The sequence below is a fragment of the Drosophila sulfurigaster genome, chromosome 2R (genome assembly GCF_023558435.1).
Source record: "Drosophila sulfurigaster albostrigata strain 15112-1811.04 chromosome 2R, ASM2355843v2, whole genome shotgun sequence".
NCBI classification, from domain to species: Eukaryota; Metazoa; Arthropoda; class Insecta; order Diptera; family Drosophilidae; genus Drosophila; species Drosophila sulfurigaster.
Genome location: NC_084882.1, coordinates 35,244,141 through 35,264,094, shown reverse-complemented (window position 1 = coordinate 35,264,094; position 19,954 = coordinate 35,244,141). Strand labels below are relative to the sequence as shown.

At 34.3% G+C, this 19,954-nt stretch overlaps 1 protein-coding gene across 2 annotated transcripts in view; it reads left to right on the top strand.

Annotated features, from left to right (window-relative positions):
- LOC133839137 (phosphofurin acidic cluster sorting protein 2) overlaps positions 1 to 19,954 on the top strand; it is a 42,252-nt gene that overhangs the window by 4,748 nt on the left and 17,550 nt on the right. For both annotated transcript variants that reach the window (XM_062270483.1, XM_062270484.1), the window contains exons 2-3: positions 19,150 to 19,503; positions 19,563 to 19,810. In XM_062270483.1, coding sequence (XP_062126467.1) covers positions 19,150 to 19,503; positions 19,563 to 19,810 — 602 coding nt within the window. The remainder of the gene's footprint in view (positions 1 to 19,149; positions 19,504 to 19,562; positions 19,811 to 19,954) is intronic.

Genomic DNA, 19,954 nt, shown 5'->3' with positions numbered 1-19,954 from the left:
CTTGTCCGCCAACCTGAGCTGTGTGCTGAGCTGCCAAACTGTCAACGGGCAACACGAATGTGGAGTGCAACAGTGCTGCAGACTACACTGCGAGAAAAAAGAGTTTTGTAATCCTCCATCTTTTGTTAGCTTATACATATAAGCTACAATATACCAAATATAATGCATGGTATATTTTTAGTATTTTTGTGGTATTTTCATTCTTTTGTTAAATTGCTGCTTTGAATGCAGCACTATTTCAATATACCAAATATAGCTTTTGATTTTTTTTTTTTTAAGTATTTTTGCGGTATTTTGCTTTCATTCATTGTATTATAAATAGCGTTTGGTATATTTTAAAATTAAAACCGCACTTATCGGTTTTTATTTTCTTCATGTTGCGGTTTGATTCATGATTCCACAATTTCATTACTCAAAGTTATAAGTACATAATATATTGCTTTTAACAAAATTTAATTACAATCTTTTCTAAAATTGCTGCTTTAAGCAATGTCGATTTATTTTGTTGTTGATTCCTAATTCAACAATTTATGTTCCTTAATTGAAATATATAAGAAAAAAACCAAAAAAGGGTTGACATTTCGCAGTTTATTGACAATTAATATGGCTTTTAACAAAATTGAAATAACAAGCTTTTGTTAAGTAAATGCTTCAAAAATTGGCGAATCCAGTTTTAAGAATTTCTATACTTCAATTTATAAATACACAAAATATATAAAGGGAGTGAGAGAGAGAATAAAATGATTGTTTTTCGCCTTTATTAACAACAGATTAAATTTGTTATTGTATTTAATTTTGTTTTAAAATTTACAAAATTAAGTGACAAATCAATTGTAAATTCTATGCACTTGTATTATTTTGTTGGTATGATTCTTTTGAGAATCATTTGTGAGACATAAAAACAAGTTATTGACAAAATAACTTTTTTTATATTCAATTTTGCTTTGGCGTTTTCAAATATATTGTAAGCTTTTAAGGAATCATTCGTTGATTTGATTCTACTTGAAATTATGAGTTCAATAACTTTGAATTCTTTATTTTGATAGCCGGCTTTCTCTCAGTGTAGAGACTAGAGTCTTTAGACCACAGTCTAGAGTTGCAGGAAGCGAACGAAACGAAAACGAGCAACGGATGTCAGCTGCATAAATCGTTGCCTGTCTGTCGCTCACATCTGCATACAACCCACACACATACACACACTTAAATACTACACACACTTTACACACACTCGTTGCACATACTGAGAGCATTGCTTGTCCATAAAACTGCAATTTATTAGCATATAAAGTGCGCTCTGGGACTGAGACCTTAGCCAGGCCGAAACGGGCCCCAAAAACAGGCCGATTGTTCAGTGCAGGTTTACTTTGGGGCCACGACTTTTGTGCAACGGCCAAAAAAACACAAGAAAGGCGTGCACAAGTTGTTAATTATATGACTAGGAGATACCCTGTAAAATAAATTTGTTGTAAATGCTTTTCGAAGTGAAAATAAATTCAAGTTTGACACATTTTTAATATGTAAAAGTATAGGAAAAATAGATTACACTCTTTTCCACTCGGACTTTATGGCTTACAGGGCATAGAAGATACCCTGTAAAAATAATTTAATTTAAATACTTTTCAAAGTGAAAATAAATTAAAATTTGTCACGTTTTAAAAATGTAAAATTGTAGTAAATAATACATCACACCCAAGTACCCTTTTTTCACTCGAATTTTATGGCTTACAGGGCATAGAAGATACCCTGTAAAAATAATTTAATTTAAATACTTTTCAAAGTGGAAATAAATTAAAGTTTGTCACGTTTTTAAAATATAAAAGTATAGTAAAATTGTAGCACACTCAAATACCCTTCCTCCACTCGAATTTTATGGCCAACAGGGTATATAGGAAAATAAAGCAAGGCAAAACAAACACTAAAACTCATATGTTTCCACTGGAGAATCCATCCGTCCATCCCCTTCGCATGATGTATGCACAATGTCTATATACCTGTGTATATATACACATATATATAGTAGAAATATCCACATACATACGTATTCTCTGGGGACTGCAGAACCATAAAAATGCAATCAAATTGGGATGCATTTCTCATGGGCATTGAATTTGGCATTTCATTTTTCCAGCCTTTCCTCTTGGCAGCTCAAGGAATGCAAGTTCTCATCGTGTGTTCTCAACATGCAACTCTCTTATCGCAAATAAGTGCAGAATTTGCAGCTTTATGGCCAGATTAATTGCATTAATTATATTGTGAATGTGCTCAGCAGGAATTGAGCGTAAATTCTAATTGGAAATGTGAGAGAAATACGGAGAGAAGTTAAGGGGAACAGATTTAAATATGCAGTTGGAAATGTTCAAAAGAAGAGTTTGGAAATATTGTATGTTGCATATCATAGTTTATCTTCCAAATCAAATGATTATCAATTTGGTTTAGAGAAGTTCAAATTGATAAAGAAATGAGTGAAATACTTTATACGTTTAGAAGACAAGTAAATCTAGAATGAATAAAGTGACATTTAAGCAAGAAAGACTTTCAATCGAGCAATCTCTTAAGAGTTAAGAAAATTTAAATGTCTTTCTCCTTTTCTAATTAAATGTTTTCCAATTAGATTTAGAGAAGATCAATTTGATGTAGAGATTTCTGAATTGTTTTACATGTTTAGATGAGGAGTGAAGCTAGAAAACCTTATCTTAATAAAGTGACTTTTTGGGAAGAAACAGTTTCAATTGAAGTGATGCTGATGATGATTAAAAGTTAAGAATATTAAAATGTTTTTTTCCTTTTCTAATTGAATGTTTACCAGTAAGATTTAGAGAAGTTCAATGTAAAACAATTTTAAGTCACAAAGTCAAAATGCTAAAGAAAACAAAAATATATTTAAATGACTTTATATAGCTTGAAAATAAGTTGAACATCTTTGGAGAAGTGACTCAAATATTTTATTAAATATTTTATTAGTTTAAAAGAGAACTGAAGACTAATATCTTTATGGAATAAAATGGCATTCAGGTTAGACTCGCTTCCAATTGGAACGATGCGCAACTGCAAATCCATTAAGAATTAAGACCAATATCAATAAAGTTGCCAAGATGTATTGCCCAACAGCAGCCGGGCAACCGAGCATCATCATCAATTAAAGTTCAACTAAATTTCAATTAAATTTCGCACATGACACAAATACGGAAAGTGATTAATGTGCTCTCCCATGTATACAAAGTGTAGAGGCGACGTTGTCTCATCTTGTGATGAATCATCCAAGTCTAAGTTTGAGTTGAAATATGAATGTGAGGCATTTTCATGGGCACGTGTTTGTGGTTGTCATTTGATAAACAAATAAAAATATATACTCGCAGATAGATACAGACTGATGAAGAGAAAGAGAGAAAGACATAAAAAGCAACTTTGAATTGAAATGAAACTCTCGCCGGCTGAATCATTCGACTAATGTTGTTGGTCTCGTGCCGCCGTCAAGTGGCAAAAGTTGAATTGAAGCTGGATGCGGCACATGTGATGCCAGCCAGGCAGGCAGGCAGGCAGGCAACATTGAGTGGCAGACGGACAGACAGACAGACAGACAGACGGCCAGACCGGCAATAGAAAGTGAAAGGCGTTGCGAATCAAACGCAAAACTTTTCGCATGTGCCACAAAATGTAGCAAAGTTTTACAGCCTCAATCCAAAAGCCAAAGTCAGAGCCAAAGCCAAAGCCAACGTTGGAGGTCAGTCCATTAGATAAAAGTAGCTTGTGGATAGACAAAAGCGAACATCGCAACTCAAACGGGCCACAAAAATGTTAATGATTTCTTGTAGCCGTTATTGTCGTTGAGAGGGTTCCCAACTACGAAATTCGTAGTGTTCGTTTTGGCCCAGAAAACTGAGTGAAAGACGACGACAAACACTTGACATGAATTCGCCCAAGCTTCTGCTCAGATTATGCTTCTATATTATGCACACATTTGTTCATTAATAATAGTTTTACATTTCTTTCTTTCGTTGCCTGCTTTTTGCTTCTTTGCTTTTTTGCATATTAATGGCGGGCGAGTCAAAGTGCTGCCAGAGTGTTCAACTTTGGCACTGCCAACTTGCCACTTGGCATAGTTTTTTAGCTTAAGGGTAAATAATGGTCGCCAGTTCGCGTAGGAGTTGAGCAACTACAAGTATTTGCTAGCCGGTTTTTGAAGACTCTTTACAGAGAGAAAGAGTGAGAGTGCACTGAGAGAAAATTCGAAAGCTAAAAAGAATTCAAATAATGGACTTGATAAAGTTTCTTCTTTCTAGTTTCTCAGTAATCTAAAATTAAGTTTGTGAATTCTGTATTTTAAGTAGCAAGTAAATTGGTTATTACTTTCTCTCAGTGTACTTGCTGAAGAAAAGAAAAATGGCAAACTGATAAAAAAAACTTTTCTACTTAAATTCTAAACCATATTAAACCAAGTTTATCAATATAGTGTTCGAAGTAGTAAACAAGAAAGGTATTAGTATTTTCCCTCAGTGTATTAAGTATTAGCTAAGTTTAGAGATAGAAAAATGGCAAGCTAAATAAAATGGATTATCAATGCACTTCAACAAACTTTGCTATTTTTATGGTAAATAATCTAAAATCAAGTAAATAAATGGGCTATTACTTTTTTCTCTCTATATTCTAAATAGTACACAATCAAGTTTATCAATATAGTGCTGTAAGTAGTAGACAAGTGATTTCTCTCAGTGTATTAGCCGCCGGCCAAGTTTAGAAATCATTCAACATTTGATTCGCTTCCGCATCATTCGAAAACTATTTCGCTTTTTGCATACTTTCGAGTGAAAATCGATAAAAAGAAGAATCTTGAAAATATTTTCAATGCACAAGTTGTAAACAAAGTCGTCGATTGTTTATGCGGCATTCCACAACTACATTCTACACGCATGCCACAGTGTAAACAAAAGCCAAGCATTCATACACAACATGGAAGAGACAACATGCGTACGCTGCCAAAAACTATTTAAATAGCCATAAATACAAATGAGTTGAAAGGTAATCGAGTGTGAGCTATTCGCAATCTTCACTTCTTCTTCTTTGAGTTTACAAATTAATTACACACACTCGGAAGTGGTCAAACAATTTCAATTTCAATTAAAGCGAGAACTTGAAGCCACAGTTGGGGGTGTCGCTGCCGTCGCTGCCGATGCCACTTTAAAGGCAAAGTGTCGGGCGCTAGTTAATTTTTATGGGATTGTTTTACACTCTCCTGCTGTGGAGCACACAACACACATCACAAGAACAAGTTAGAAAGCTACAGATGAGTGTGCTTGACTATGAGATACCCAAAATAATATTTTGCAAAAATACCAAAAATATACCAAATGTTATATTTGGTATATTGATATAGTACTATACTTAAAATATAATATAGAGTTCAAAATATACCAGATTATCAGACAAAACTGCTAAGATCCGAAAATTAATGTACTGCCAAAACACTAAAATATACCGAAACCTGTATTTGGTATGTTGATATAGTACTACGTTCAAAATATAAAGTACAAAATATATCAGATTGTCAGCTAAAGCAGTTAAACCCGAAAATTAATATACTGCAAAAATACTAAATACTAAAATACTTGGTATATTCGTATAGTACTACATTCAAAATATACCATACAATACTGAAATATACCATATTGTCAACCGAAGCAGATAAGATCCGAAGAACAATACACTGCAAAAATGCTAAACCATACCAACGACTATATTTGGTATATTAATATACTAACACTTTCAAAATATACCATATTTCTTAAATAACTTTTACAGTTTTATTGTGATCACAAAGTTATAATACCCTTCATCCCTATTGGTACCGGGTATAAAAAAGTCTGCAAGTTTTCCAGCTGGTGGGCGGAACTTTTTGCTATTAACTCAACGTGGCGTCGTCGTCGTCGTTGTTGTTGTTGTTGGGGGAAAATGACTTTGCCACGCCTCGTTGGCTGCTTTATCATTTCTTCTTTTTTTTTTATGGATTTGTGTCAGCTTTGGCGTCTTGTCCAATCTTGTCCGATCTAAAGCATTTTGCTCGCTTTGGCTTTGTAATCCTCTTGCTTTTTGGTGGCCCACTTGTCGTATTATTTATGCGCGTTTTATGTAGTTTAAAAGTGTCAACAAATTCCATGTGTGATTTGCGTCACCAAAAACGCGAAACGTTATAAACAAAAGATTCTAATGACTTTTGCAGCATTTTTACTATAAACTGTTTTTCGCGTTCATATTTTGAGCATTTCATCATTTTGTGTGTAATTTTGTTTATATAATTTGACGCGATGTTTACGCTTGAAATATAATATGTGTGCTCCTCGTTCATAACGATTATGTAAACTTTTATGTAGCTAATTAGCCCGAAACAATTTCTTTTTTAATACATAGCTTTTATTTGTACCCAATTAAAATTGTTATACGCGTGTTGTTAACACACACACACACACACACACTCTTGGCTTGTAAACATTTTTGGGGGAACTGACATAAAGATATTTATTGCATCTTTGCTATTTCCTAGAGTACACAATTTATGAGTCTTTATTAATAGAGATGAATTGTTTCTAGAGCAGCTACTAGACTAAGATAATTTACTAAATTGATCATCGTTTAATACAGTTTAGTTTGGTATAAGTTGACAATATTCTGGTTTAATGTTGAAGATGAATTGATTCTACTAAGCTGATATATTTTATTAATTTGACTATTGATTAACATCGTAGAAGATGTTGCCAAAAACAAGTGAGAAAGCTGCAGGTGAGCGTGTTTAAAAAAAGCCAAAACAATGAGGTATTATCATATAAATATACCAAATTAATAAACCGCAAAACTACAGAAATATACCATAATGTATATTTAGTATATTACCCACACTTCCCTATGGGTAATGGATAGAAAAATTAAAAATAATGCTGTGATATGTTTCATAAATTAATAATAAACTTTATATATAAATGAATTCTTTATAAATACTTTAAAATATAAGTATGTCACTTCCTTCAGCAATGTTTCAATGAAACGTACTTTATGTTTATAAATTGATAATAAAGTTTAACATATATTTAGCTGACTTCAACACATTAGAAACACTTTTCAATATGTGTTTCTTCCTTCATTAATGTTTGAATGGTGTCATCAAAATTCATTTAAATGAATCCTTAAAAAGTAAGAAGATTAGCTAAATCCGCTATACACTCATAAATCAGTTACTCATTGGCATTGTTCACTGTATTTGATGAGTGAGTGCGAGTAATTTGGTTTATTTTTAGCAGCTGCATTGTTAGCAAATTTGTTGTTAAAAACCTTTTTCGCTTCAGAGTCAGCCATCTGTGTTGGTTGGTTGCTTGGTTGGTCGTTTGTTTCATGCGAGTGACCGCACCAGCCTCGACATCACCCGCTTTTCCTCTCCTTTCCCCCGTCCCTCCTCAACACACACTTGTTTGTCACTCCCGGAGCGCCCTCGTCAGACATGGCGTATGAGTAATCGGTTGACAGATTCATGCGGCACACACAACTCATCGTCGTCGTCGTTATTAGTTATTGTTTAGATGTGTGTATGTAAAACACATCACGCCGCACATCAAGCCAATATGTATTTAATATCCAAGCCGTTGAACAATTTGTTAATGACCCATATATCATATGACCCAGCCCAGACACAAGCCCAGACCCCCACGCACCCCTCCTCTTTGAAATCGCCCCCTTCGCTGTTCACTTCACTCTTTATTAAGCATTGCTGCGGCTTCTCACAGTTTACGCGCTGTTTCTTTGCTTCAATTTTTTTGCTCTTTGTTGCTGCTGTTGTTGCGTTTGCTTACAAAACCAATTTGCCAATGCCGCTTTATTGATTCCACTCACCATTCAGTCAGTCAGTTAGTCAGTCAGTCAGTCATTTAGTCGAGTACTCAACTGCACAAGCCGTGTGCTGTTGTCACCATAATCCATCAAATTTTATGACAACTTTTGAAGCTGGGGATTATTTTAAATCGCTACTTGCAGATGGCTACTTGTGAAAAGTTTTCGAGTTGGGATTAATCTGATTAAAAAGTAAAGCAAGTCTTTGCTAATTATATCTGCAGCCGATTTTCAACTTTGGCATTTTGAAGCTTAAGACATAGCTTAAGAATTATTGTGGAATATTTATGCCAGAGATTAAACTGAGTATTTATACTGTTTATTTCCGTATTGTGTTTTCCTAAATACTTGCCCGTTATCTATATAAATAAAGTTTGCCAGCTTGTTAATTATGGCTAAATATTTAATCAACTGCAGCGAATATTTGCAGAAGGCAAGCGAACTTATTAATAAACAATAATAAGACGAGTAAGAAAGCTTTAGTCGAGTGTGCTCGACTTTTAATCGGGATTATACTAAAATAATATACCACAAAAATACTCAAATATACCGAAAGCCATTTTTAGTATATGTACTACACTCGAAATATAATTGGGATAAAAATATACCAGATTGTCGTTAAATAATAATATTTCAATTATACCACAAAATACTAAAATATACCAAATAATATTTTTGGTATATCGATGAATTATTCTATTCGAAATATACCATTGAGATCAGAATGTCATCAAATAATATTCCGATTATACCATTCAATATACCGCAAAATACTAAAATATACCAGATACTATTTTAGGTATATCGATGAAGTACTACATTCAAAATATACCATAGAGGTCAAAATATACCAGCCAAAGTATATGTACAAAAGTTTTTCTCAAATTCTCAGTATTCATAAATACAATAGTTATTATAGTCTAGACCTATCTACGTTCTACAATATATCCTGAAACTAACTGTAGTAGATCTTTGCAAATTTAAGAATATTCCTTAAGTGATTTCTCGTTCCTCCATTTATGCTTCATAAATTGTTGCACAATCTGCCATCGTTTCAATTAAGCAGCTCGTAATTGTCTGTACTTAGCAATAATTTATTAAATTTGCCTCGAACATTTTCGCTGTTGTTTTTCCCACAATCTGGAAGTAATTCTATAGCTAAGCATACTACATATAGATCTAGACATAGCAGCTAATGCTTCCTTGTTGCGAGTTGCGAGGGTGTGAAATTACACAGCAATTTGAAGGCATTTGTTGCATTTTGTGCGGTACGTCAATTAACAAGTGGTTTTTTAATTGCTTTCAAATATTTATAGTTTTATGTTTTTTATTTACACTATTTCTGTTGTTAGTTATTTATGGCGGTCGACAACGTTGTTACCTGTTGAAAAACGCAGCAGCAGCATTTCGAATTGAATTTCTCAATTATTGATAATAAATGCAGCTGCTGCTGTTGCTTCGAGCCCATCGGGCGTATACTTGTTACGCGGCAAGTGAATGAACCGTAGTAACCTCTGGACAAGACGTCATCGTCGTCAGCTCGACTGCCTGCCTGTCAGCCACGCCCACTTTTTGTTACCCCCCTTTTCGTAAATTACATATGTTATTTGTTGTGGCTGCAGTTGTAGTTGTTGTGTTGGCAACTGCAACTGCAATTCGGTTGCTAATTGTCGCAAATTACGGCGGTAAACGGCAATCAAATCGATTCGTTATACCCTGTAGCACTTACTAAAGTTGGGTAGCATGCGAACTAGTGCAATGCACAGCTTATTCGATCATTTTTCAAGTCGATTTCATCAGCTCTTAGTCGACTAACTTAATCTGCTTGTGGGAAGCACAACAAATGCAGTTCCACTGTAGCGCGCATACGCTGTAAAATGGTGAAAATGGGGTGGCATTATTATAATATAATGAATCAGTTGTTCGTTTGGTATCTTCAATATTTAGTATCTAATAATCTTTTTATATGTTACTTCACCCTAATTGTTATTTTTATACATGTAATTTTATTATAATTTGTGTAGAATTTGTTTTTGTAGTAAAGGGCCTAAGGCAGTCAAGTTGTTTTGCGTTGCTTTTTTTTACTGATCAATATAATGAAATTAATTTGCTTAGAATATTTAAATGTTAAATCTTGTCCTTTATTCAATTTTATATTCAACGATTAACCAACCTTAACTGTAGTTGAATTTTCGCAGTAAAGGGTCTAAGGCAGTCGAGTTGTGTGCTGCCTTTCCCTATTTGTTGAATTTAATGACTGTTCTTTAGAATATTTCAACGTTTAAGTATTGAAAATTCGTTAAAATATATTTTTAATTGGTTTTCATAAAGAATTAAAAATATTTTTTATATAGATATGTTTCCAAACACAGGGTCTAAGGCAGTCAAGTAGTTCTGTTTGTGCTGTTTCCCTCAATTTGTTTAATTTAGTGACAGTTGCTTAGAATATTTCAAAGTTTTTGTATTACAAGTATTGAGAATTCGAATTAGATTCCTGATTGAATGTATTTAAGTTTGCATATACAGGGTCTAACACAGTCGAGTAGTGTGTCTTCCTCTATTTATTGAATTGAATGACAATTGCTTAGAATATTTCAACGTTTAAGTATTACAATTTCTTAGAATTCTAATTCCAAATAGTTTCTAAAAAGAATTAAATTCATTTTTACATATTAAAGTTTCCATATACAGGGTCTAACGCAGTCGACTAATGCTTTTAGTGCTGGTTCCCTCAATTTATGTAATTTATGGACAGTTGCATAGAATATTTCAAAGTTTTTGTTTTACAAGTATTGAGAATTCTAATTAGATTCCAAAAAGAATGTATTTAAGTTTCCATATACAGGGTCTAATGCAGTCGAGTAATACTTTTAGTGTTGTTTTCCTCAATTTGTTGATTGTAACGACAGTTTGTTTAGGATATTTGAACGTTGTAAGCGCTGCAGCAGTCTTCTTTCAATTTGATATACAATTTTCATGCACATTATTTCCCCATGCTGATTCTGATTCTGATTCTCGGTGCCTGGCCCATTGTTGAAACGGTTGCCATTTCCGGGCGAGCTCCCGCATTGCCGTGGCATGCGTAATTCTTGAATAGATTGAGCTCGACTCGTCGACTCTCGGACTGGCAACTGGCCAACGAGGCGACTTGATGCATGCATAAGTAAAGCGTCGACGCATATGAAATGCAGTTGAATCAATAATGCAATGACCCAAAGTCGAAGTTGCTTACCAGGCACAGGGTGGCTAGACGGGGCGTAAAAGGGGCGGGGCAGCGGCACAGACTGGCGCCGAAGCGTCGCCAAAGTTATGATTAGAGGCAGCAAAAAGGTTTTTTGGTTTTTGCGCTGGCGATGACGATGACGACGACGACAAAGTCGATGGCAATGGCAGCCACTGGTCGCCAGCTCCACCTAATTAAACGCCCCCACACCTGGCTGACTGGCTGCTTGGCTGTGAAATGAAACTGGTTTCGTGCCGTCGATTCATTAAGCATTTAAGGCATGACCGTTGGGGCGCAACTAGACTCGTCGAGCAGTCAAGCAGTTTTATAAATTCATGAGTCATGAGCTGCCCCTGCCACCACGAAGCGTAATCCTTTAGGTAACGTCGTTAAACTTGCAACAGTTGGCTGGCAAAAAGTTTTGCAGGGTATTCCCTAGCTCACTTGAGTTCAGTTCGCATTCGAAATGAAACCCTAAAAGTAGCCCCTAAGTTGCAACATCTCATAAACTAGCAAGTTATTTGGGTAAGCTCAGCGTACGATATGCCAAAAGGGGTTTTGTTCGGGATAATGAGCTACGGATAAATAGGGTGGGGTCAACATAAGTAGAACGTTCTTGTTGTTGTTGTCTTTGTTGTTGCTGTAATGCGACGATTTAGTGTGCAATGACACTCAGGCAGTAAAACCCGTTGTTGTCGTTGTCGCTGCCTTTGTTGCTGCTTTTGTCGTGGTCGTTGTTGTCCTTGAGGTCGCGGACTTAACTTGGCTCTTTTTGAAATCAGCTACCAGCTCGTAAGCTGAGCGAGGGTGGCGTTTAAGGTACGGAAGTAATCCATTATGTCAGTGATTTAGTGATTTATTCAAAATGTCATAGTTGAGAAGCTAAAGAAAATGCAAAAAGCGATTTATTTACTATTTATTTGAAAGTAGTACCGCATTATCAGATGCTTCTGCTAATACAAATTTGACTTAAAGAATGACGGAATATAACATTCCAACTTAACTCCAATTATATTAAGTATTTAGTATATTTATATACTATTTACTATTCTAGTAGTATCAAAACTTTATTATATACAATAATTATTCTCACTTCATTTCCAGTTCTTATGATTAGTTTCATTAGTTTAAGGTATATTTAGGATGTAATTTGAAAACACATTTTTGGTATATTTACATACTATATTTTCTAATTTAGTAGAAATATTCAATGGTATTATCAGTTCATTTCAAGTTTTTATTATTAGTATAAGGTATGTATATTTATAGTCTATATAGAAAACAAGTTTTTAGTATATTTATATAGTATATTTAGCAGAAATATTCAAACATATCATTATAATTTATTTCATGTTCTTATCATTAATCACATTTCATTAATGTGTATTTTAGGTGTTGAGAAGTTGGTATATTCAATAATACCATTATTTTTTCAGGTTCATTTTATTTCAAGTTCTTAAGCTATATTTAAAGAGCATATCGAAAATAAGTGTTTGGTATATTTACATACTATATTTATATTTAGTATAAACTAGTATATATGCAAAGACCTTTTTTAGTACATCTAATATATAATCCAAACTTTATTTCAAGTTCTTTTTATTAGCCTATTTTACAAATTGTAGTTTTCTTCTTCGCTCAGTTTTATTTTTTATCAACCCTCGTTTAGTCAGCTGCTACAAAAACGACAACAACAACTCAGAGCTCTCATTGTCGGCTTGGCACTTGTCGTTGCAGGAAATGCAAAATGCTATTTAAGTAAAGCCCCCAGTCGAGTCGTTGTCTTCAATCTGCTGTCGCTCCATAAGACTGTCTGTCTGTCTGTTTGTCTGCTCAGTCTTTGTGGGATTCGTGACTCATGATCTCCCCCCCTCTTCTCTCCCCTTCACAGTTACAGTTTTCGCATTGCACGCAAACGAAACGAAACATTAACTGAGAGAATATTTGCCAAGTGAGCGACAACAAACTGCAAATTAACATGTTAACAAAATTGCCAGTTATCTCACAATGTTGTCGTTGGCTCTGAGCCCTGTTAACAGCAACAGCAGCAGCAACAATTGTGGACCATAATTATAACAAGTCTAGATACATTATTTGTATCTGTCGGGTGCGATGTATTTACAATGAACGAGAGCTTTAATCTCACGCAACACACAAATGAGGAAAACAGAGGGAGAAACGGAGAGAAACACACATTTTTCTTTTTTAATATCACATTTGTTTGTTTTTTCCGTCGCTGTTGTTTATTGTTTTAATTGTGTCAAAAGGTGCTGATAGAATGATTGCCACAAATAGTTTAGAGGGGTGTTGTGAGTGTTTTTTATTTTCTAGTTTTAGTGTTGAGTGTGTGTCAAGTGCCGAAGCAAATTATACACTTACAGCAAATAATATGAAATGGGTGTGGTGCGAAACTCGAAATCAATAGCTAAAGAAAGTGAAATGAATTTCAGTTGAGCAATGTTTATTGCGTGTTTTGCACTAGATAAACTATTGATAAATCTTGGAAAAAAGAAAAAGAACGATATAAAAGTGCTAACAATTCTTGCTTGATTAGTGATAAGTGATCACACAACGCTGTTGACGCCTCGAAGATCAACATTCTATATTATCAAAATATGGTAGAGAAGCAAACTGTGAATGTTCTTATGCAATGAATCATTATGTAGCATTCAAAACAAATTCACAAATATTAGCATTCAGCTTTAAGCACAGCTGTGAAGTCTGAATCATTTAGTAAACTATGTTAGATAAATGTTTAAAGAACTGAAGATGAGATGCACGAAAAATGAAAGATGTTGTTTATGCAGAATTTACGCATTAGGAATTAAAAATTAATTAAACATAATAGTATATGTATCAGTATAATGTATTGCTTAGACTGTTCTTAAATAAATGTAAAGTAATTCACAAACAAATAATTAGATGATAGTTATTCTTTATCTATAAAAAGAATTCACTTATATGAATATAAGAATTTAGAACAACAATTGAATACAATATATATAATATATCATTATAGTAGTATGTTGCTTAGACTTTAATAAAAATAAAGTAATTTACAAATAAAAATTAGCAGTTGAAATTGAATCTTTATCTCTATAAAAAGATGATGGTACTTGAGAATTTACTTAATTAAATATTTCCTTAGATTTTTTCATAAAAGGTGCAAAACTGAGTACATGCCTTTTGTTTTTGTTTTTTTTTTTCTATCTCTTACATTGCTTCTTGTATTATTATTTCTTGACAAATTGAATAAGTAATCGAGAAAAAAGTTTGTTTCCTTTGGTTCATTGGTTTACGTTTTATGAGCGGTTGAACATGCATATTCTGAACATGAAATCATTTTTGCTCCTCACTGTATATTTAACCAATATGAATTAAGAGAGAGAAAATGTGTAAATCAGGATTTTTCTTAATCATAAGTAAAGTAATTACAAAATTGAGAATAAACAGATGAATAATTCATCGTTATAAAGCGATAATGTATGCATCATATATCATTATGAAATGTTTCTTAGCCTTTCCTCTAAATAAATTGAAAGTAATGTACAAGAAAAGTATTCATAGATGAAATGGAATTTTGTATCTTTCTAAATTAGATTTTTCTCTTTTGTAATTGATGTAATAAATCATAGGCTAGCAGCTGCATAATGAATTTTTACACTGCAGTCTTCAATTGCTTTGCATGTGACAACTGCAATGATAATGCGAGTGATACCCTGGCTAGAAAGGGGCTCGTAAAGTGTTTTCCGTTTGGTTGATGGATGCTTATCATGATGTTGGGAATGGGGAATGATGGGTCGCGTCCGGGTGCGAGACTCTCGACTACAAATTGGACTCTGAGACCGCATCTGTTTCGCTACTGACACAGTTTTCAAAGGGAGGGGAGAGAGAGGAGGAAATGGGGGATGCTTTGGGTCTTTTGGGTTTGATTGACGCGCTCTCGCAAGTTTCAATTTATTTATGCGCAACATTTTCATTTTAATATTTCGCATTTTTATTCGCTCTTTTTTGTTTGTGCAGTAATCAGTTTCAATTTGTGGCCTTTGCTTGGTGCCCCGTTGTATCAGATATGAACTGATAATAAAAATAGTAAGAAAGCTAGAGCCGAGTGTACTCGACTGTGAAATACCCACTACCCATATCGAATAAAAGCAAAATAGTGAGGTATTATTTTGAAAATATACCAAATTAATATACCGCAAAAATACTAAAATATACCAAATGTTATATTTGGTATATTAACATTCAAAATATATCATACAATACTGAATTATACTAGATTCAGATGGAACAGTGAGGTATTATTCTGAAAATATACCAAATTTATATACCACAAAAATACTAAAATATACTAATGGATATATTTGGTATATTGACATTCAAAAAAGTACTGAAATATACTAGATTCAGACGGAGATGGCTTTATCGAAGAATATACATACTTTATTGCACAATGTTATAATACCCTTCTACCCTAGTGGATAGCGGGTATAACCAGCAGCAGCAGCAGCAGCTCTAGTTTTAAAAGCAGTAAACGTGTCTTTGCAGATTGAGAAATTATAGTTGAAGCGTAATTAGAGTGTAATTGCTAATGGCGATAATTGTCCACAATCGAGCGAGGCGTTGAAATCTTATATAGAGTCTTTGACAAGATTAATGTCGCTGAGTCAATTCCTGACTCAATCGCCCATCATTGCCAGACAATGACACAAACAAAGCAATTCAATCTGCCCCAAGCACAAGTGCGAGTCACTTTCTTATCGCTGGGCACAATGAATCTTTTTTTTCTTCTGCTTATTTTTCCTTGCGAAATTTGAATATGAAATGAAAGTCTCAAGGAAAGCGTGTTTTTCTTCCGTGCGTCCCATTCATAAAAAGAAGCGAAAAAACAAAATTGACAATGGCCCGCAAACAGTCAATCAATCAATCAATCAATACAACGACAACAAAAGACGACAACGCTTCACATTGACCTAAGTCATTCACATTCACATTCACATTCGCATTCACACTCAAAAAGGGGGCGTGTGCGTGCGCTTTTGCACAAAATCCAAAAATAGAGGCAAATCGCTAACAAAACACAAATAACAAATGACACTTGCTGGCTTTTTTTGCCACCGCCACCGCTTTTTATAGACACAACATGCAACCGAAATCGCCAACGCCATCGTCAAGTGCATGCAAACAAAACGCTCTCTCTGGGTCTATGACATTTTCTAAATAAAAAACTGTCGACTAACGAAACGAATTGAATAATCGTGAATAGAGAAATATCGATCGATTGCCGGCCGAGTAATTGAATCGTCGAGTGACATGTCAGCTAAACAAGATTGATCAATCTCTGTGTTTTGTAGATAAATTTAAAAACATTTTACTGTTAGCTCAGTGGAGAAAAACAATTAAAGAAAATAATTGACAACATGATGGTACAAATAGTTGAAAATTTCTATCTGGTATCTTAAAGCTTAAGAGTGATAGTAAAATGCGTGAAGAAATGCATTTTGTTGTATTTGGTAGTTGTTGGTATACTTTGTATTATATCGATATTCCAAATGAGGCATTCGGTAAATTTTAAGTTTTTTGCGTGATGGGAAAAATGGGAAAAATTTTAAAATGCGTGATGAAATGAATTGACTTCTGTTGGTATTTATTTATTTATTTAAAGGTTAGCTATAATTAAAATTATTAAAATTATTATTATTAATTAAAGTACTATTTTTATATTTTGTATATCGATATAGCAAATGTAGCCTTTGGTATATTTTAGTATTTTTGAGGTATATTCATTTGGTATATTTTTAGAAGATGGTTTTATAGAAAATCCACAAAATAAAAATAAATCACAAAATAAAAAATAAGTGAACGAAATGCAATATAAAATGAAGTTTACTTTGCATAGGAAAATATTAAAATAGCGAAAGAAAATATGCTGAACGCATGAATATGAATTTCTTATTTGTTGGAAAAACATTAATTCAGAAGTGTTAAAATGAAATAATAAATATCTATGGTGGAACAAATGCATGATGAAATAAATTTATAAAGTTTCTAGGATTTTCTTTTGAATATAGTAATCTAGTCACGCATTTATTTTGAACAGTACACGTGAGCTTCGTATAAGGAACATAATAGAAATATAGTTTAAAATGTTCAGCATTCCAGACCTCAAATGAACACCTTAAGAGGAACAACAGATCGACTTGGCATATTTATCTGTCTACGCATTTAAGTATATCTATAACTATAACTGTCTAACTTTGCATATAGATTAGCTTGCGTCTAGGTGTCTAGACATCGAACCAAGTTGAGCGTGAGGAGTTGACCGCTTGAATTATTAATTAATTAGCTGAATTCTGTGACAATTGCGAACTTGGTCAACACACAACATTCCAGGGCACGCGATTTCATATTGAAGTGGCATGGAATTTAATTAGTGAGCGGCGAGTGGCGCAATTGTCGCCAAGAAAAAAAAAAAGAATTCATCTTTTATCCGACTCGACTTTTCTTTCCCCCCTCTGCACATTCCGGATGTAAGCATTCATTGTGGGGAGGAGGGGAACAACTGACCGTAATCGTGTGACCCAGTTGAACTCTCTTGCAAGGCAAATTACAATAGCTTATTATAGAGTGCGTAATCTCGAAAACTTGCAGCGTATATATATAAGATATCTCTCTCTTCTTTCTTCCTTTCTTTGTGGCGCATTACGGGGCATAATTAATCAGGAAATAATTTATTTTTATACATTCATACAGTATCTCTGACTGTTGTTTGCATATTGCACAATATCTGCGCACACACAAAAAACAAAAAATGTGCTGACCATCAACAACTCATCATCATCGTCGTCATCATCATGAATGTCTTGTCAAGTTTTGAGTTGAGTTTTGCCTTTGTTTTCTGGCCAATTCGAAAGCCAATTTCCGTTGGCCACATTTTCAATGAACTCTCGAGCAATAAATATTTTATTGTTTCCTCCGCTTGGCAGGCAGGCAGGCAACGCAGTTCATTAAAATCGGCAAAAGCATTTGATTTTTCACTTTGCACTTTACATTTGTTTCGCCTTTCTATTGCAGCATTTCGAATGCAAAAATCTTGCCATGAAATTTGCAGCATTGCAATTCTTTCTTTCTTTTCCTTTCACTTTCGGTGATTTTCGACTAGTTTAAGTCGAATTATCGCTGGCATAGAAAGTTTTGAGTAATCGTTGCAGTATTTAAATACTGCAGTTCGATACTTTATTTTCGACTATCTGGCAACGCTTCAAATTTGCAAGATTCATTATGAAATGGCGGCAATAAAACTTGATGTTGATAAGATAAGACGATTCTACATTTAACTTTTGAGATTGCCAAGATTGCAATTGGGTAATTTTGATAAGTAGTTAGAACCTTGACCTATGTATATTGTTAGTATTAGCATTACTTCATATAAGTCAGTTTATTTATATTTACAAAATACTTCTACATTTTATAATCACTTTATTGGAGAACTGTTGTTTTTTTATTATTCAAACTTAAGCTAAATATTGATTATGATCACTTTATTTGTTAAGTGTTTTTCAATCTTCAAAATGTGTTCTTTGATTTTATGTTAGATAATTTATTTACACATTAGACCTCTTAAAAATAAGAAAAAAGTGGTCTATTAAATTCTAGACTTTATTTATTATTTAGATATTGGTTGAAATAAATATATAAATAGTAGTTAAAGTTAACCTACAAAACAAATTCATATTATTTGAATAATAATTATTTATTATTTTCAAATAAAGATTGGAAAACCAATTTCATAGTCTCATACTTTAAACAAAAATGGATTATTATAAAAAACTAATTAAATAATTTGCTTGTACTGCACTATCGACAACTATCAACGATAGATTTTCCTTGATATCGTCGATAGTTTATGGAAACTATCAATCACTATCGATGGCGCAAACTATCGATAGTTCTCCATCTCTAACTTATCTCTCTAACTTGTATTTCAAATTGTATTAATCATTTATATAAAAGAAGTTTATATTAATAATTTTACTCGATCTTCTCTTTTGCAGACTCTGCTCATTGACAATAACGCGTCTGTCGATACTGACACCTCTGCCAGGAGACACAACATCGCTCTCGCTGGCGGTGAAGATGCAGAGCTCGAAGCGCACGTTGCGCAGCCACGAGATACCCATTAATGGCAGTGCTCTCACCTCGGCGGCCTCCAGTCGAGAGAGCAGCATGCAGGGCAACTCTCCGCTAGCCAATGTGATTGGCGGTGGCTCCAACTTGATTGGCACACCCGGAAATGTAGGTAATGCAGGAATCGGCACGAATCTGGCGTTGATTCCGCTAACTGAGACGGAGCTGGACTTGCACTTTAGTCTGCAGTATCCGCACTTTATCAAGAGAGATGGCAATAGGTAAGGCTAACGAAAAGGAAACTAGCGACAATCGGAGTACACATTTCACTACTTTCTAGACTGGTGATTTTGCTGCAACGCCGCAAGAAATACAAATCGCGCACCATTTTGGGCTACAAGACGCTGGCCGAGGGCATCATACGCATGGATGCAGTGCTCCAAAAGTCAATGGACATGATCATTGAGCTGACAGCATCCGGAAAGAATGGCAGACCCGGCACAGTTGTTGCCTGTCTGCGTGCCGAACGCGTCTCCTCCATTCCAGTTGATCATGACAATAAGAACAACAACAGCGTGCTGCTGGCAGGTGAGTTGCAAGATAAAACTTGACTGGTCTAGTCAGGCAGCTGAAGAGCTGAGAGTGCGAGAATTGGGAGTGGGAGTGGGAGTTGTTGCTACTCATTTGTTGCCCCAAGATGTTACCAATTTAGCTTGATGTTTATGATAATTG